We start from the raw sequence: 20,789 nt of genomic DNA, 5'->3' as shown, positions 1-20,789 counted from the left end.
CATATTGGACAATTTAGCATTTGTCCAAATTTCCACAGAGGAGGCAACATTAGCTACATGTATATCCTCTGCCGTGCTGAACTTAAGTAAATAAGTACATTTTCTTAAAAATCAGTGAAAAGATACTCACAAATGATGGGTACTTCTTCAAACATGCATCAGTAAACTCTTTAAAGGGCTTGGTAAAATTTCCCAATAGAGTTGGTGGATTATTTTTTGGAATCAGGAAAAGGACTCTCGTGGGATGCATGTCAGAGTTTGGAAAAATTAATTTTTTAAGTCAGCAGCTATTGGGTAGATGAGCTGATTGAGAGGCTAAAGGGGTTGGTGATGGAGGTCACGGTGATGCAGAGTGAATAGGAAAAAAGACAGAAAGAAGCCTTTCTATGTTCTCTCTCTGTGTCTTTGGTTTTGAAAGAGGACCATGGCATCAGGGAAAACTGGTCACCAGATATTCTCAGGAAGACTGGAGATGGTCCAGGATGCAATGGGAGACTCTGGCCCTTTTAGGTTAAGGCCTTGAATTTCAGGTACTGACTTTGAGTGAGGCAACACCCATCCAGTGAATAGGCCTCTTTAAGAAGTGAGTCAAGGGATGGCCCCTTTAATTACAAAAAATTTTTAAAACTCAAACTGAGAGGGGAAGACCCTCAGAGTTGTTGTTCCAAAGAGAAACAGTTACCATTGACATTCACTGTAAGACAGGAGGGCCCAAAGCACAGCCATTAACTGGAGCTTGGCCAGAGACCTATTGTGGTCCAATTTGATAGCAAGAAGCTGCTCACTTACCTTCCTTCCTTCCTTCACTCCCTGAGCAGCCTCCATTTACTGCCTGTGTTTTGGGCCCTCCTGCCTTACACTGAATCTCAATTGTAAATGTTTCACTTTTGAACACTGACCCTGACAGGTCATCCCTTCACACACTTCTTTTTTTTATGACTTACCATTTCCTTTATTTGTACAAAATAATGAATAATCATACCCTGGCTGGGAAAAAAGGGTGGTTTTAGCTTTAAACAAGTCCTTCTGTCCTGAAGTATCTATTTTGAAGGCTTGGGACTAGCAGCTTTAGCCCCATCATCTTTGGGTTTGGACTCAGCAGGCTTGGCAGCCTTAGAATCAGACTTGGCTGCCTTGCGATCAGACTTGGTGGCCTTAGCCTCAGATTTGGTGGCCTTGGGGACAGATTTGGTAGCCTTGGAATCTGACTTACTGACCTTGGCGGCAGACTTGGTAGCCTTGGGGTCAGTGGTTCTGGCAACCTTAGAGTCAGGCTTTGTGATCCTGGATCCTGGATGTTTGATGCCGATCCTAGGACCTGGACGCTTAGTGGCCATCTTATGGCCAGCATGCCAGGCAGTGGCCTTGGAGATCTTGGGCCTGAGAAGCTTGGCTTTGGAGGCCTTGGTGCTCAGGGCCTTGATGGCCTCTGCCCGGGCCTTGATGACTTTGGCATTGTTGGCCTGCATCTTCTTCAGCCCCTTCTTGTTGTGTTTCTTGGCAAAGTGCATGTTTCTCAGAAACTTGGGGTCAACCCCTTTCAGAGACTCATATCTCTGTGATCTAGGTTTCTTGATGCCATTTCTGTGCCATTTTCGTGATTAGTTGTGGGTGGTATGGTTCTTAGACTTAGCCATCTTTAGCCTGCACTAACAGGCACTCCACTGACCGAAGAGGCCAAAGGGAGAGAGAGAAAAAAGCCCTTCACACACTTCTTAAGGAGGCCTTTTCACTGAATGCCCATTGCCTCAGTCTCAGTGAGTACCTGAAAAGGCCTTAGCCTAAAAGGGCCAGGGTCTCCCATTGAGTCATCTCCAGTCGTCCTGATGAATATCTGCTCACTGGATCCAGGTGGCTGTGGAAGAGAAAGTGAGGCTGGTGACCCTGCATGGCCCTCCCTCTCTCAAATCAAAGTCAATTGCAAGTCATGTCATCATTTCCCTGATGCCATGGTCTTCTTAGAGAATGAAGGACAAACACAACTTATCTAATATTCAATCTTGTTAAAACATTCATTAAATCTAAAGATACCTTCAGCTTAAAGGAATATTTATGCTAGCTTATCTCTTCTTAAGGAAAATAAATTTAATCTTTCACTCAAAATAAATACCATTAACTGATTTGGAGACCACCTTTTTCAGTATGAAGAATGTTATAGCCCTTTGGCATAGTTCGAGATTGTTCTCCAGATTGGTTGGACCAGTTCTCAGTTGGACCACCCACAATGCCTTATTAGTGTGCCTTTTTTTCCAGGTGCCCTCCAGCATTTGTCAGTCTCCTTTTCTGCAATGTTAGACAATCTGATGGGTGTGATGTGGTACTTCAGTTATTTTAATTTGTATTCCTCTAATTATTAGTAATTTAGATAATTTTCATATGAATAGTGATAGCTTTGATTTCTTCCCCTTAAAATTGCCTTTTCATATCCTTTGACCATTTATCAGTTGGTAAATGGTGCAATTTCCCATATATTTTTAAAAATGATACTTTTATGAGTAATACTTGCTTAATTCCCCCCCCAGTTTCCTGCTTTTTTTCTAAATCTGACTGAATTTTTTATGTAAAAATTTTTAATTTCATGTAATCAAAATTATCTATTTTACCTCCTGTGATCTCTTGTTTGGCCATGAACTCTTTCCTTATCCATAGATCTAACAGGCAATTTTTTCTATGCTCCTATGATCCTTTTTCCATGCTTATGATATTACCCTTTATGTCTGAATCATCTACCAATTTTGACCTTATTTTGTTATATCATGTAAGATTTGGTCTATGCTGAGTTTCTGTCAGACTGCTTTCCAGTTTTCCCAGCAATTTTTGTCAGATGACTTCTTGCTCCAATCACTTTGGATCGTTGGGTTTATCAAACATTAGATTACTGTAGTCATTTGCTACTTAACTATTCCACTGATCAGCCACTATATTTCTTAGCCAGCACCAGATTGTTGTGATTACTGAAACATCATCTATTCTGATGATAGATATCTGAAATCATGATTGCTACCCCTGACTTTTTGACTTCCACTGAAGCAAACTGATTCTACTCTTACTTCTTATTTTAACTGTGTACTTTTCTATTTCAAGTGTCTGTTGTAAACAACATAATGTTAGATTCTGGTTTCTAAATCATTCTGCTATCCTCTCCTGTTTTATGGGTGAATTCATCCCATTCACAATTGCTAACTATGTATTTCCCTTCATCCTATTCTCTTATATTTATTTGGTTTGGGTTTGTTTTTTTTTACACTGTCTCCTCCTTTCTCTTAGCTCCTTTCCTTCCTATTTCCCTGTTGGGTAAGATAAATTCTACCCTCTGTGAACCAGTTCAGACGAGTGAGGTTCATATATTGCCTGCTTCATCCAACCCCTATTTTCTCCTCTACTGTAAAAACTCTTCCTTGCATACCTCTTTTATGTAAGCAACTTTCCCCCTTCTCCCACTACATTCCTCTTAACCTTTTCTTTTGAGATCATCCCAACATAATAAACTTACTCCCATGCCTTCTGTCCTAACTGCCCTAATGGTGTTAAACATTCTTAGTGGTTACATATAATTATTCCCATTTGGGAATGAAAACAGCTTTACTTTATTAACTTTCTTATGTTTCCTAATGTTTACCTTTTTGTGCTTCTCTTGAGTCTTGTGTTTGAATGTCAGATTTTCTATTCAGCTCTGGTCTTTCATCAGGAATGCTTTGAAGTCTTCTATTTCATTAAATATCTACTTTTCCCCTGTACAATTATACTCAGTTTCATTACATAAGTTATTCTTGGTTGCAATCATAGCTCTTTTGTCTTCTGGAATATCATAACAAGTCCTCCACTCTTTTGTAGTGGTACCTATAGTGCTTCTGGGAGTTTTCATTTTTTTTGAAATATGATACCATGGCTTTCAGGTAGGTCCTATAATTCTTTTTTTATTTTTTACTTTTTGGAGGGCAATTGGGGTTAAGTGACTTGCCCAAGGTCACACGGCTAGTTTTTGTGTTAAGTGTCTGAGGCTAGACTTGAACCCAGGTCCTCCTGACTCCAGGGTTGGTGCTGTATTCACTTCACCATCTAGCCGCTCCTGGTCCTATAATTCTTTTTTTTTTTAAAGCAATCGAGGTTAAGTAACTTGCTCAAGGTTACACGGCCAGTTATTTCTGGGTGTGGTGCTGAGTATCTGAGGCCGGGATTTGATCCAGGTCATCACGACACTGGAGCCGGTGCTCTTACTCGCTGAGCCACCTGGCCGCCCCAGGTCCTATAATTCTTAAAGTGTCAGAGCTCGGTTTGGGAGCCTGTAACTTTTTGGGACTTTTCAAGTCATACATGGCCTTGATACAAGGCCATCTTGGTCTGTGTTCATACTCAGCATAGGGCCCCTGCTCCCTGGCAACTACAACTCCTCTCTGCCCTGGAACTGGACCAAGAAGTGAGTAATGGAGTTGCTAAACAGCACCTGGTCCTAGAGCTAGCACAGAGGTTGCCTCTGATTTCTTTATGTCTATGTTGTCCGATTCCTTTACCCGTCTCTGGGTGCTGAGCATTCCTGGTTCTGCCGGTGTCACTTTGACTGCTCCTGGCCAGCTCTCACCCCAGTATCTCCAGACTTTTCTTTCTGAAAAATTGCATCTTCTAAATCGGATTGCACGCATGAAACATATGTATGGGTTTTTGTCTCTCCATACATTTTTTCAGCTATTTCCCTTTTGGTTATCTTTCTGTTCAAAATCTCCTGCCAGCATTGTGTTATTGTCTATGCTTCTTGTAGCTCAGTTGATTTTGGGGCTTTTTTCCCAGTCCAACATGTTGCTTTTTAAAATTTTATTGGGTCGTTAAATCTGTTCATATTTAAAGTTATGAGGGTTAGATTTATGTTTTTCAAGTAACAATTTTTCTGTCTTCTACTATAAACACAGTCTTATGTCACCTCAGTTATTTTAGCTTAATCTTTAAGGATGCCTAGACCTGTTCCTCTTTGTAACCCTTTCCCTGGACTTTTGCTTGTTAGTTCCTTTTTCTTGCCTTTTTACCATCTTTTTTCCTCTCAGTTGAATTACCAAGTAGAATCCCCCTTCTCCTCCTCCTCTTCATTTTGTTGTTAGTTTTTAGAATTTCTTTCATTCTCTTCATTATTTTTTGTTTGTTTGTTTTGGAGAGCAATTGGGGTTAAGTGACTTGCCCAAAGTCACATGGCTATTAATTGTGTCAAGTGTCTGAGGCCGAATTTGAACTCAGGTCCTCCTGACTCCAGGGCTGGTGCTCTATTCACTGTGCCACCTAGCCTCCCCAATTCTTTTCATTATTTATCTCCCCTTTACAATCTATTCTAGGCTTTTCTTTGGTTCTTGACCCTTATATTTCTTTAGCTCTTCTTTATCCTCAGAAAATTAAAACTTTTGAGTTACTTGTTTTGGATTCTCTCTTCTAAACACAGTTATTGGTTCCTGACCTTTGGATGGCAGTTTTCCTAGATCTCAAAGGGTCTCTGCTGTGCTGTGACAGAATACTCCAGCTGGGCTCTTTCCCTCAAGCTTAATGAAATGCCACACGGCCCCCTCCCTCCACAAGTGTCCTGCCCCCATTTCCTTAGTTATCTAGCCCAGTGGCACAAAATGTTGTCACTCAGCTTGGGCAAATTTCTGTTGTTTGGATCTTGGGGCCAGGGGGAGGGCAGAGTGAGCTGTTGTTAGGGAATACTGGCCTTCTCTGATATTATGTTAGTTCATCCAGTTTTTACCTTATTTAGATTTTAAATGTCCTGGAACAAGGAGACAGCTGAAGTTGCTTTATCTCTGGCACATAATTCCTATTTTGGAGAAGTCACGGGGATCCAAGAAAATGTCTATTTGTCCATCTTTTTGGTCAGGTTGATTGTTTTATTGATGGTACCTAAGGATCATAATATCATTAACCTAAAAGGCCCACACATAGAACCCAATACTTAAGAGACAGAGTGATTGAGACCTCAATATTTGTACTTAAAGACCAGAATATCTAGACCTAGAGCCATATACTTTAAATATAGAGAGACCTAGATACTTAGGGACCATGTATACCAGGGCTAGGTGGCCTTCTTGGTCCTTGGGTTCAGCCTTTTCACCGAGCCCAAGTTTTACAGAAGTTTGAATTCAGTCAAAGGGCCTCATTTGAGGACCTAGAGGTGGCCTTGAGGACAAAGGTTCCCCATCCCTGATATATATTATCTACCCCAGAGCCCCAGACCTTGAATTGGCACACAATGAGGGTAACTCACCTATTAAAGTGTAACTTACATAGCCAAGTGCAGTTTGTTGAAAGATAAAGCATAACCAGCCAGGTCAGAAGATGACACTGGGTGCCAGACCAGGTACCTTTGGCAGAGTGCAATTTGAGCCTAAGGAGGGGTGAGGAAAGGAAAAACTCTACTTCTGTTATTACTGATCGGCAAATTTGTGCTTCACAAATTGAAGGTTTGGAAGTACTAATTGATCCCCCTTAATGCTAATGCCTTCCCTTTGTTGATTATTTCCAGTATATGCCCCAGTCCTGGCACAAACAGGCACTAAAGAAAGGCTTGTTGACTGACAGGTACATATGGTTGAACTCAAGATTGTTTTAGTGGGCAGTTTCTTATAATTTGGGTAAAGATGACACACTTAGTAACTTTGAAAGGCATCTATTACTCAGGATAGTCAGCCTTTTCAGTTCAGGTAATATCCCAAGTACAACCTCAGAAGAAAGTAGACTTATTTTGGGAGGGTTTAATGAGAAGAAGCTGCTTAGGCTTTTTCCTAATATTGCTCAAGGAGGAAAAAACACTTGAACTTTTGGAAGGCAAACTATGAGGTTACGAGTGACTTGCTTCGATGAAAATGATTATTCTGAAAGCAACAAACTGGGCCTAAACAAATGTTTCTTCTGCTTCAGAAAGAACCCCAAATGGGGGTTGTATTTGTGCTGTCAGTATATGAGTGGTAACAAAAACCCAGCACCCGATAACAAAGGAGACATTTTTCAAATTAATTAGGAGTTTAATGAAACTGAAAAGCAAAAATACCATGGGATTGATAAATAAACCTAATAAAAGAAATATAGTGAAACTGCTTCCAAAAGAGGAAAGCCAGATTGTTCATGTCAAAAGGGAAAGTGGAACCTCTAAAACCAGTGATAAGGAAATAAGGGAATTTATAAAAAGTTTTTTTGCCAAACTGTTTTGCAAAAAGAACTTAGAGGAAATAGATAAATACTTACAAAAATATAAAATCCTTAGATTAACAAGAGAAGAAATAGATTATTTAAACAACCCATTATTAAAAAGGAAATTGAACAAACCATAAATGAACTCCCCAAGAAAACATCTCCAGGATCAGATAGATTTAAAAGTGAACTCTCTGAAACATTAAAAAGACAATTCCAATACTCCCTAAACAGTTAGCAATAAGAAGAACAGAAGGCACTTTTCTACTCTCTTTCTTTGATAATCTTGATACCTAAACCAGGAAGAAAAAATTATAAACCAATATCCCTAAATGAACATCAATGCAAAAATTATAAATAAGATATCAGAAAGTAGACAACAACATACTAGAAAGATTATGTACTACGACCAGCTTGGTTCAACAGAAGAAAAACTAAATATAATAGCCATAATACAAAAAATAAAAACCACAGGGTTATATCGATAGATGCTGATAAAAACTTTTGATAAAATCCAACACTCATTTCTACTAAAAACTAGAACTCATAGGCATAAATGGATCTTTCTTTAATATAGTATTTATCTAAATCCAAGAGCAAACATTGTATGTAATGGAGGAAAGTGAGAGGCCTTTCAAATAAGATCAGGAAATAAAGCAATATTACTAGCTACAGCAATAAGCTAAGAAAAAGGAACTGAGAGGAATAAGCAGACACAAAGAGAACTTTATCACTCTTTGCAGATGGTATGATGGTGTACTTACAGAATCCTAGACAGTCAACCCAAAATTAACTAAAATAATGCAATTAATTTGAAGTGGGAGGAAGAAATTATAAAATACTTGGGAATGTATCTACTAAAAATAGCCTAGGGATTCTATCAATCTAATCACAAAACATATTTTGTAGCAATAAAGATAAACCTAATTGGAGAAATAATATTACCTAAATTATTCAGTACTGTACCAAACTCCCCCTAAAATAATAATGAAATTCATATGAATGAACAACAGGCCAAGAATCTCAAGGGTAATAATGAAAAAAAAAATTAAAAGTTTGTCAGTAGGAGATCAATAATCTTTAAAATAATGATGCAGGTTCAAAAATAGATTGGTCAGTGGAATAGATTAGGTACATGGCATATAGAAGCAAACAAAGACAGTCGTCCAGTGTTTAGTAAACCCCCCAAAGCCCTTTGTTACTAGAAGGACTCCGTATTTAACAAAAATTGCTAAAGAAAAGTCAAGTCAACAAACATTTTTAAGCCCCGACTATATTCTGGGCATTGTTTTAAGTACTAGGAATACAAACAAAGGCAAAAAGTAAAAAAAAAAAAAAAGCTGCCAGTCCCTGCTCTCAAGGAGCTCATGCAAACAACTCTGGACACAGAAGATCTATACAGGACAAATTGGTGATGATCTCAGCAGGTGCTAACATCCAGGGGAATGGAAAAGTTCTTCTTGCCCAAGGTGGGGATTTCACTGTGATCTGAAGAAAGCCAGAAACTCAAAAGGTAGAGATGAGGAGGGAGAACAAATCAGGCATGGGGGACAGCCAGTAAAAAGGCAAGGAGACAGTATCTTATTTGAGGAACAAAAAAAGAGACCAGTGTCACAACACAGTGCAGTTCTTCAGTCTGGCAGAAATTAGGTTCAGAGCAACATGTCACACCAAGAGAAGTTACAAATGGATACATGACTTGGATAGAAAAGGTCTTATAAATTAGGGGAGCGAGGAAGAAATTATATCTCAGATCTATTCCCACGTAGGTAAATGGTCTTGGGATATTAACAGGCAGTTTTCAAAGGAAGAAATCCAAGCTATGAAAAAAGGTTCTAGATAACTAATAATTTGAAAAGTGCAAATTAAGGCAACTTTGACGTACTGCCTCCCCCCCATCAGATTGCCAAAGATGACAAATGTTAGAGTGGATTTGGGGAAACCTGTCCACTCTTGCTGGAACCATGGATTAGTTCAGTCATTCTGGAAAAAAAGTCATTTGGAACTATGTCCCCAAACTCTGCATACCCTTTGACTTATCTCTATCACTATTAGGTCTCTATCCTCATATAAATCAAAGAGTGGAAAATGATGTAAATGTACAAAGATAGTTATAGAAGCTCTTTTTATAATAGTCAGACATTGGAAACTAGAAGGGTATCACTACTGGGGAACTGTGGTACATAAATGGAATGAATTACCATCCTGGGCCATCTCCAGTTATCCTGATTCATATCTGGTCACTGGACCTACAGGGCTTTGGAGGAGAAAATGAGGCCAGTGATTTTGCCCAGCCCTGCCTCACTTAAATCCAATTCACTTGCATGCCATGGCATCGCCTCCCTGATGTCCTGGTCTTCTTTGAGAAGGAAAGACAAACAACAAGAAGAAATGATGGCTAATGCAGAAATGATTTGCATGACTTCCTATGTATGATAGGTATTGTAATTCTTGCCTTATCAATAGGTGGGAGAGGAGGTGGAAGGAGAATGATGAAAGGGACTATTTCAAAGGATACTGGGAAAATCTTTATGAAATGATCCAGAGCAAAGTCAGAACTGCTCAAAAAATTCAGACAGTAACTCCCAAAGACTTTAGACCTCTCGTCAATACAATAATACAACTCAGGTCCAAAAGAATGAAGATGACATATTCTCCTAACAGAGGTGATGAAACATACATTTTTGGACACAGGTAACATGGGAATTCTTTTTGCTAGATTATGTAGATACGTACCTGGGGATTGGTTTTTCAGTTGTCTTTTCTAAAAATTGCTAAATTGGGTTGGGGAAGATTAATTTTTAAAAACTTTCTACTTGACAAAAAATACTGTGCTTTTTAAGAAGTAGCCAGGATGGTATTTTATCAATTTTCCTGGTCACTAAACTCAAAGAGATCACAAGCCAGAAATTTGATGTATTATTTTACACTGAGACACATACCCAGGAAGTCATTAGGTCAACCTAGTTCTATGCTGGTCACACTGACCAACCTTTCCTCCTCTTTTCATCTGCCATTACCCATTAGCAATGAGACTACAACTTATTCAGGTTGGTGACTTCCTGACCAGATGGGGAAGGGTGTGTGGGAGGGGCTTAGTCTTGTTACAAGTTCACAAGCCTTAGGGTGAAAGACATCCTGAGAAGATTTCCACAGATGGTCAATTTCATTGATTCTCTGTTCATTCTTGTTAGAGAACTTTTCTTTTCTGTATCCCCAACTTTGATGTTATGCAGTTTGGTGTAATGTCTCCCCAGTCTGGAAAAAAATCTCATCTGATTCTTCCATACCCTCTACTGTCCTCTATCTCTTCTGCCCTTTGTGGCTAAACTCCTGGACAAGGCCATCTACAAAAGCTGTGTCTCCTTTTTCTTCTCTCACCATCTTAACCCCTGGCTTCTGACTTTATCATTTCACTGAACCTGCTATCTCCAAAGTTCTCAACTATTTCTTAGTTGCCAAATCCAAAGGCCTTTTCTCAGCCTTCATTCTTATTGGCCTCTCTGCAGCCTTTGACACTGATGAACACTCTCTCTCCTCCTTGATGCTGTCTTCTCTCGAGGGTTTTGGGATGTCACTCTCTTCTCGTTCCATTCCCTTTGTTGGCTCCTCCTCCAGGTCATACCACCTGCATCTCTCATGATTCTGTCTTGGGCCATCTTCTCTTCTCCTTCCATACTAGTTTACTTCTCATCAACTCCTTTGGATTTAATTACCAGCTCTCTGCTGACCATCATCAAATCTACCTTTCCTGCCCCACACTCTCTGCTGATATCCAAAATTTCTGTCTTCAACTATCTTTCAGACAACTCAAAATGTATGTCCAGTACACACCTTAAATTCAACATGGCTAAAACAGAACTCTTTCTCCCCTTCCCCCCCTCACCTCCTACCTGCCCTATTACAGTACAGAGCAACACCATCCTCCCAGTGCCTCAGGCTCCCAACCTTGGTGTCACCCTGGAATCTCAATATCTCTCGCCAACCCCCCTACATCCAATCTGTTACCAAGGCCTGTTGACTTTCACCTCTGCAACATCTGAATCGTCCTCTCCCTGGTGCTGACCCTCATCACCTCATGCCTAGGTTACTGCAATAACTTCTGGTAGGTGTGCCTGCCTCAAGTCTCTCCGCACTCTAGTCCATCCTCCAAATTGACTGAATGACTGACGTCACTAAACCTGCACACCATAACGCAACAGATAACACAAGAAAATCGCCTAGAACTTCTGAACACAGAAAACAGTGTTAAGTGAAAGAATATGTAGATTACTTTAAAAAAAAAAAAGGTTTCAAACTTCAAGACACATAGGGGTTAAATTAACACTTCCATTGACAACAATAAATTTTGCAAGCAACCAGGGAAAAACCTTCAAATATGAAGGAAAGAAATCTGAATAACAGCCTATTCTGCACCCACCAGAAATCATAACAGGGAATGAAATAGCATTTTATGAAGACCAAAAGAGCTGTCGTGCCATATGCTGCAATGCTGAGCCTGATCGTCCCGAAAGCAAGATGGATGTTAAACAAAAGAGGTATTGGAAGCATTCCTGCCAAGCAAACCAGACAGTAGCAGATTATTTGCCTTGTCAAACACCAAAAGAGAATTACAAGAAAGATTTTAAAAATACAACAACCAAGGAAGGCACAGGTAATGAAATAAATTACCTAAGGGGAAAAAAAACTAGAAAGAGAAAGATACCTCAGGGTTAAAAAAAAGCAAAAAGAAAAGCCCTCCACCCCCTGAGAAAGAATGGATGGCATCTGAATGCAGATGGAAGCAGACTGGTTTTTTGCTTTCTTTATGTTTCTTGAGGGGTTTTTTTGGTCTGTGTTTTCCTTTTGCAACATGGCTAACACAGAAATGTTTTGCATGACTGCACGTATATAATGTTATATCAAACTGCTTGCCTTCTGAGGTGAAAGGAGGGAGAAAATTTGGAACTTAATTTTTTTTAAATGAATGTTAATCTTTGTTTACATTGAACTGAGAAAAAAAACAGCATCAACAACAACACTGAGTGATTTCTTTCTAAAAGAACACAAAGGGATAAGTGACAGTGGGAAGTAAATGGAAGGACTAATACTGGAGGAACATGTCAGGAACATCACGGGCTAAATCTCCAGGGGAATCAGCTGCAAGATGGGAAGGCACAATCAAAAGGAGAGGAGAGGAAGATAAATGGGAAAGTGTGAAGAGAAAATAATGCCTGTGGTCTCACAGGAAAAAGAGGGTCTGCAAGAAAAAAAAAGATTGTGTAGAGAGATTCTATAATGGCAGATAGGGATTTTACAGTGGGTATCATCTGCAGGGATATGGTGATGAGAGACTATTTATCCTGCCTCAGGAGAAAGGGAATTGGTACTCCTTGGGGGCAGCTGCCACCTACAAGTGTGGAAGAACATGGACCAGGGAGATTTCATGCCAGAATGGGAAAAAATGACCATGGAAAAAAGGTAGTAAAGAACTGCACACTTAGAGACACAGGAAGGTTCCTACTAGGGGATAGTAATTCTATCCTCTCTGTCACCTGGTAGAGTTGTTATCTCAGCCGTGTCTGACTCTTCATGACCCCTTTTGGGGTTTTCTTGGCAAAGATACTAGAGTAGTTAGCCATTTCCAGCTCATTTTACAGATGAGGAAACTGACGCAAACTGGGTTAAGTGACTTGACCAGGGTCACACAGCTAGTAAGCATCTGAGGCCGAATTTGAACTCGGGAAGAAGAGTCTTTCTGTAACCACCTACCTGCCTTCTATCACCTTTCAGATTTGGTATTTCTAAGAGTGAGGCACACAAGAAAAAGGAGAAACTGTTTATAAGTGGGAACCCCAAATAAGTACCTTAGAGTCTTTAATTCCATGAGGAATACAGAGATCAAAGAATAAAAGTCTAAAATGGGTGGAAAAGAAATGATGAGTTAAACAAGGGATAGAAACCATTTTTAGAAAAAGGCACAGAAAATGAAAGTTAAAAAACTGAAAAACAAGTTGAAGGGGAGAAGAAAAGGGAGATTTTGCTTGACTCTGAGTGGGGTAAAAAGAGGGGAAGAATTAGATAGCCAGACAAAAGGAAGAAAGACAAAAATAAGTTTTTAAGCAAAACTCAAAGAAAGAGTTGACAAGGTCAGGAGCCAGTGGGAACACAGAGTAGATTATGCAAAAACAACTAAAAAGAAAAAGCACTGCCTTTGCAGAGGAAGAAGGACCCAAAATATCCTAATTTTTAAGAACCCCAAATATTAGAGACAAGTGCAGGAAAACATAAACCTAACTCTCAGAACTTTCAACATGAATGGATTATGCTATTCGATAGAATGAAAAAGAATGGCACTGTATAAGACACAATCTGTTGCTTATGAGAAAGACAGCTAAAAACCCAAAGACATATACAGAATAAAAATGAGAGGCTTGCACAAAATCTACTCATCAGAAGTTGCAAGCATGCTATCTGAAAAAAAAGAAAAATGAAAATACAGAGAAGTGATGAATCCTAAACCACAAACCAATATCAGCATTAAACTTGTATTGCCAAATGCGTTAGCATTTAAATTCATTAAATAAATATTAAATTAATTACAAAAAAAGACACAATAGGGGCAGGAAATTTTAAGAACCTCTTGGTTTTAGACAAATCTAACAAAGATCAACAAAAGGAAAATACAGATGGAACGTCTATAAAAACTGACCATGTGTTATCTCACAGAGATATTGCGAATAAATATAAAAATAGTAAGCATCCTTTATAACGAAATGGGTTTTTGAAAACACAATAAAAATAGCAATTGGATCAGGGAGAACAAACAAAACACACACCCAAGTGGAGACTTACCAGTGAAAACCTAAATAATGAATGGGTCAAAGAACAAATCATATAAATATTAATTATGTAAAAGAAAAGAGTGAGAAACCTACATGCTTAAATTCCTAGGATTTCCAACTAAAGCAGTATTCAGGGAGGAAATATCCTAAAAACATATATTTCAAAATAGAAAAGGAGAGGGTTTATAAACTAAATATAGTTTTAAAAAATTAGAAAACCAGCAAGTAAACCTAAAACAATAGAAGATAATAAAAATTAGAGGAGAAATAAACTGGAAACCAGAAAATTATAGAAATTAAAAATAAAACTAAAAGCTGGTTCTTTGAAAAGATTAATAAAATTGATATATCAGCCTAATTAAAAAGAGGGCAGAAAATAAAATCAGCCAAACACGAAATTTTTAAAATTATCATAACCTACTATGGACAGTTACTTGATAAAAAAAAAAAAAACCTGAGAACACAAAAGAAATATAACCCTTCTAACATATAAACTATTCAAACACAAGACCAAATAGAGATCTTAGTCATAATCAAATGAGACGATATTTGTAAAGTGCCTGGAACGTAGTAGGTGCTTAATAAATGTTTATTTCTTCTCTCCCCTTCCTAATCCAATCTCAGAAAAAGCAGCCCAGTTATCTGTAAAGGTGTAAAGGTTGTAAAGCTGTAAAATCCAAATGAAAAATTCTTGCTCCTAAATTGTCTCACGAGAGAATTTCATCAAGATTTTTAGGAAAAATTAATACCAGTAATATTTAAATTATTCTCAGAAGTCGAGAAAGAAAAGCAGGTTACCATGTGGCTTTTATGAGACAAATAGAGTACTAATACCTAAACCAGGAAGGATAAAGCACAGAAGTCTAAGATCAATATCATTAATGAATATCAATTCAAAAATGTTAAACAAAATCCTGTCAGACAGACTACAGTCAAGGGACTTTCAGCTCACGTGACAAACAAGATGTAGGACTAGACATTTTCTCTGATCCTTAGGACCTGTTAAGCCTCTCCAAAGTAGAAATTGTGTGTCTAAGATACAGTAACTTCAGCTGTTTCCATGGATACCATGATCACAAAAGAAGGTAAAAATATCCTGGACTAATGTCTATCTTGAGCTCACTTGGCAACCCCTCCTCCACTAGGCTCTAAGCATCAAGGCTGCACTAGCCAACTGGACCCACGGGCTTGCAACAGAATGCAATCTCACACCCGGGTTCCCCTTCCTTTTTTCCAGGGCTATGGAAATCCAAATTCCAAACTGCAGAAATTTGCTGAGGTCTCCTTAGACACCACAGCTGTATTTTATGCTGCAAAAGCAGAGGAATAGAAAGGAAAGGAGCAGGACATGTCTGGGCTTGAAACAGAGCTGGTCCCCCACACCTCAACCCCACTCCCACCCCCTTTCCATAGCCTCAGGGATCCAGACTCCAAGTGACAGAAATTTTCATCTCAGCCTGCATTAACACCAACCTGGAAGCACTCTGTACTGTAGAGTCGGAAATCTGGGAAACCGAGGACATACTACAGTACACTGGGGGAGGGGAGGGAGGGCACTCCACTAAGGCTGAAGGGAAGAACCCAGCATCCAGCTGGGGCCAGTTCTATCTCTCTCTCTGTCTCTGTCACACAGACACACAGACACACGCACAATCACTTGGGACAGAAATCTAGCCTGGTGAACCATGCCCAGCATGGGAGGAGGCTGACTGCTTTGTGATCCAGCCCCCAGGGAAACCATTATAAGAGGGAAGGAAGTCAGAAAGTGAGCAGCTAGGGATAATCCAGGGGAAAAGACAGAAATGACCAAAGCTCTTAGGAGGAAAAAAACTCAAAATACCTTATGCATAAGTAGATAAATCAATAGGAAAACGACGAATAGGAGAAAATATGGCTTCTCGATCTAGTAAATGAGTTTAGGCATCTATGAATAAATACTGCAAAACAAAGGAAAAATTATTCAACATTTGATAAGACAGAGGACCTAGTGGATATTGAGAACACAGAAGGAACCACAACATGCTTTTCCTAAGTGGGTTAAAAGAAATGAAAATCATGAGATCAGAATTTATGGCCTATACAGCAGAAATAATTGGCAGAATAGAAAAACTTATCTTTGATGACAAGTCTCACCAAAGAAATAACAGAGAGGACAATTGATTAGGTATGCAAATGCACAGAAGTTACAGACAGCCTAGACGAGAAGAAAAAGCAATAAGATTAAAAAAAAAAAACATCCTCTCTATGCAAATAAAGCATATCGACCTTGAACACAGGATGAACAACAATTAAGGTTTCCCAGAACAATATGACAAGTCAAAAAATGTAAACACCATAACCCAAGAAATAATACTAGATAACAGCCTAAACCTTCTGAACACAGAAGTCAAAATGTCAATTGAAAGAATCCATAGATAACCTCCAGAAAAAAAAAAACCCAAACCCAAGGCTGCAAACTCTAAGACTAAAATTTAACAATTTGATTCAAGAACAAGAAATTCTGCAGGTGACCAAGAAAGAGACCATCAAATACAAAGGAAAGGAAATTTGAATAACACAAAACTATTTTGGACGACCCAAAATACATAGAAAAGATTGGAATAATGTGTTCCAACGAGCAATGGAGCTCACAATGAAGCCAAAGGTGACCTGCCTTGCAAATATGAATTTATTCATAAATGAAAATGGACATTTAATAATAAAGTGACTTTTGAAACATTCTTCGAAAGAAAACCAGACTCCAATATCCCAAACAAGAGAAATGCAAGACAAAAGCAAACAAAAGCAGGGGCCAAGAACAGCAAAAGAATGAAAGGCAAAAGACCATTAGGAGACTCCTTTCTAAATATATACAAGGAGACAGAGGTAAAAGCAGATGTCAGGTGGAAGGATTTGTGGACAGAACCTCGTGGCTCCCTGCCTACAGGTAAATAGATGTTGGAGGGTTTGTGGGACTAAATTTTAAAAATGGGAGTGTACATGAAAGGGGGAAGGAAGGGGCAGGATAGAGGGGAGTGTGTGATATATCCCAGTCAAGTGGAGAGCTAGCAATGAGGGGAAGGTGATTCCTGTGGTCTCTCACGAATACAAGAGCCTACAAATGCGTAAGGAGGTGGAGAAGAACAGAAAAGGGGGAGAATTTGTTTAGGTGTTAGGAGGCAGGTCCACTGATCGTTCACCCTTTTGGGTGAAGAGAGATGTTCTGTGAAAGGAAATGGGGACTTTTCAGTGGGTGCTTGAAAAGACTATTTGTCCTGCCTCAGGAGTGGGAGGAAAGTTGGACCTTCTGGGAGCAGCTAGTACCTAGGGGGGTGGGAAGGTATGGACCCAGGGAGGAGATTCCGAAGCAAATGGGGAAGGAGACTGGGAGAGCGTTTAGGGCAGAGGTGGGTTTTATAATGGGAATGAGGTGATAGGGGTCCTGCCATGGGGCAGTATCCTCTGTCACCTGCAAGGATTGGCATTTTCTGGGAATGAGGCACAATGGAAAGGGGGAATCTGTGGGACAAGCTCTACAAGGCAGTGGCAGAAACTGTTTAGAGGGGAGAGCCAGAATGGATACCCAGAAGTTTTGATTCCATGAGGAATGCAGTGAAAAGGGAGGGACTGGATAAGTACAGGGGCCATGAACAAGAGAATGAGGGTATAGAGCAGACAGAAAGGATAGATAACAAGGAGAATAAGGAAGAGAAATTCTCTCTGGAAAGCGGCACAAAAATTCAATTTAAAAAACAAGCCAATAGGACTGGTTGGAAGAGAGGAGAGATCAGGAGAATCTACTGGAAATCAACTCAGATTCACACCTTTTCAACATCCCTTGCCTGTAGGACTCCTCCCTCCCTCTGAGGAGAGTAAAGGGTGGATATTGGAGAGCTCCTCCCACATCCTCAACCATTTAAGGAGGGCACCCAGGCCATTCACCTCTTCATTTCCCACCTGGCTGCTCTCCTTAGACTTTGTGATCTCCAAAAATTCATCATTCTGCAATATGAAAACACTTTTGAAACTCACACCTCCTTAGCACCCACTGTCCCTGGGGACCCTCTCTCCTTCTGGATGGAGACGGTGGAGGGTAGACATCCAGGGGCTCTTCCAAGATCCTCCACCATTTAAAGAGGGTGCTCAGAACATTCACCTAATCATTGCCTATGCAGTTGCCCTCCTGGACTTCGTGATCTCCAGAAACTCATAATCCTGCAAGATGAAATCAACTCTGTAACTCATAACCCCTTAGATCATTCTCAATTTTCCCTGATTTTTCAACTCCTTTTTATATGTTGTCTTTTCCACATTAGATTGTGAGCTCCTCCTGAGAGAGCAGGTACTCTCTTTGTATCTCTAATGCTTAGGACAGTGACTAGCAAGTAAACGGTGCTTAATAAATGTCATTGATTAACTATTGACTAATGGAGGAGAAAACAAGAGGACAAGAACTAAACAACTAGATAAAAGCAGGAATGAAAAAGAAACTAGAAAGCAAAACTCCAAAGGAAAGGGGTAACAAACAAGAGGGAAGGATCAGGGGTAAGAAGAAGAGAGCCAATGGGAACAAGGCCACATAAAAAAAAAAGATTAACCTAAAGTAACTGAAGAGACATAAGTACTGTGTTTACAGCAGCTGATGGGGAAAAAATCCTAACTTAATGCAACATTAGAGACAGAGGAAAATATAAACCTAACTCTCACAACTCTAAATGTGAATGGATTAAAAATCCACTAAAATGAAAAAATGTGTCAGATTGGATAAGAAAACAAAACCCTATAATTTGTTGTTGACAAGAAACACATTTAAAAAAGACATATACAAATAAAACTGAAGGGATAAAAAAAATTTTGCTATATATCAAGTGAATCCAAAAAAGCAGGACATAGAATCATGCTCTCTGATGAAGCAAAAGCAAATATTCAGAAAATAAAAAAGAGATGAACAAGAAAACCACATTATGCTGAAAAGAACCATAGACAACAATCCAGTATCAGTACTAAATTCATATGCTCTAAATGCCTTAGCATCCAAATTCATAAAGGAAATATTGACAGAGCTATAAGAAGACATAGACAGTAACACAATAGTAAAGGAGATTTCATTGTCCCTCTCTCAGTTTTGGATAAGTCTAGTGGAAAGAAACAAAAAGTAAAATATGGAACTGAACAAATTGCTGGAGAAACTATAGTTAGAAGGCTTGAAGTATCTTCCAAATGGGATTATTAAAGACTGTGTATATTCTCTGTACCACATAGGACTTTTACAAAAATTGACCATATTAAGGCACAAAGATATTGCAAACAAAATATCTGCAAACTTATGATATGTAGGAAGAAAGCAGAAATATGAAATGCATCCCTTACAGACCATAATACAAAAAAAAAAACTGGTTCAGGGAAAATTAAGAGACACAGCCCCATATGGATAGTTAACAATAAAATCCTAAATAATGAGTGGGTCAAAAAACAAAACATACAAACAATAATTATGTGAAAGAAAATAGAAATGATGAAACAACATACTCAAATTTCTGGGATGCAGCTAAGCAGTCCTCAGAGGAGAATGACTATATACACACATACAGATATGCATACATATATAAATATACTCATATTCACAGTAGAAAATTAATAAGCTGAACAATACATTTTTTAAAATTAGCCAATAAATGAGCAAACTTAAAACAATCACAAAAGAGATATTAAAAATTAGAGTAGAAATAAGTTGGAAAAACATAAAAATGATGAATTAAGCTAAAAAGTGGTTCTTTGAAAAGACTAATAAAGTTGATAAAGCTTTAGCTAATCTGATTAAAAAGGCAGAAAATAAAAGCAAATGGGCAACATGACATCACAACAAAACTTTGAAGGGATAAAAAGAATAATTTCAATATGTCATGCACAGTTTATATGCTAACAAAATTGAGAACACAGAAATGTAAAATACCCAAACTTTCATAAGATCAAAAAGAGATCTTAACCCAATCTCATAAAAAGAAATACAACTATCTGTTTGGCTTGGTTCTGTAAAACCAAAGAAAAAACTCCTGGTCCTGACAGATTCACAGGAAAATTCTATCAAACTTTTAAAGAATAATTAGTACCCATACTTAACAAACTGTTCTCAAAAACTGAGGAAGATAAAGCTCTATTGGAATTATTTTATGAGACATAAATATAGTCTTACTACCTAAACCATGGAAGAACAAAACATGGAAGAAACACTATAAACCAATATAATTAATGAACATTGACTAAAAAAAAGTTAAACAAAATGCTGTCGGCCAAACCACAGGAATTTAAGACCGAATTGGATTTATACAAGGATATAAAAATAGTTTGGCACTAGGAAAACATTCAACATAATTAATCATATTAATGACTAAAACATCTAAACCACACAATTATCCCAAATAGATAAAAGAAAAACATTTGACAAAGTACAACCCTTACTTATGCTTAAAAAAAAAGATTAAAAAAATATAGGCACAGAGAGACCTTTTTAAAAAAAAATAAAAATCATCTCTCTAAACCAAAAATAAACATCATATGCAATGGAGATACACTAGAACCTTTTCTAGTAGATACAGGAATAAAGGATGCCCATTCTCCCCATGATTATTTGATATACTTCAAACAATTCTAGCAACATGAAAGTAAAAATAAAGGAGACAAAACCACCTCTTTTGCCGAAAATATGATGGTTTACTTGGAAAATCCTAGGGAATTAGCAAAGATCCTAATCAAGACAATAGCATCAGCAAAGTTGCAGGCTGCAAAATAAACCCTTAAAAATCAACTTCGAATTCCAGCCCA

At 38.5% G+C, this 20,789-nt stretch overlaps 1 protein-coding gene across 1 annotated transcript; it reads right to left on the bottom strand.

The window, feature by feature from the left end:
* Positions 1–985: 985 nt before the first annotated feature.
* LOC138142090 (large ribosomal subunit protein eL29-like) lies at positions 986–1,643 on the bottom strand. The gene has a single exon (XM_069063016.1). It carries the CDS (start codon positions 1,509–1,511, stop codon positions 1,041–1,043), a length of 471 nt encoding a protein of 156 aa, XP_068919117.1. The 5' UTR covers positions 1,512–1,643; the 3' UTR covers positions 986–1,040.
* Positions 1,644–20,789: the final 19,146 nt, after the last annotated feature.

The sequence above is a fragment of the Petaurus breviceps genome, unplaced genomic scaffold, assembly GCF_028583685.1.
Source record: "Petaurus breviceps papuanus isolate PSGF00001 unplaced genomic scaffold, PetGlider_PUasm1.0 90535, whole genome shotgun sequence".
Lineage (NCBI taxonomy): Eukaryota > Metazoa > Chordata > Mammalia > Diprotodontia > Petauridae > Petaurus > Petaurus breviceps.
The sequence above is the reverse complement of the archived record's forward strand: the minus strand, read 5'-3'. Positions and strand labels throughout refer to the sequence as shown.

What these genes read in the sequence shown, in the direction of transcription:
- LOC138142090 (XM_069063016.1), bottom strand. Translation starts at nt 1,511, where the DNA reads ATGCACTTTGCCAAGAAACACAACAAGAAGGGGCTGAAGAAGATGCAG.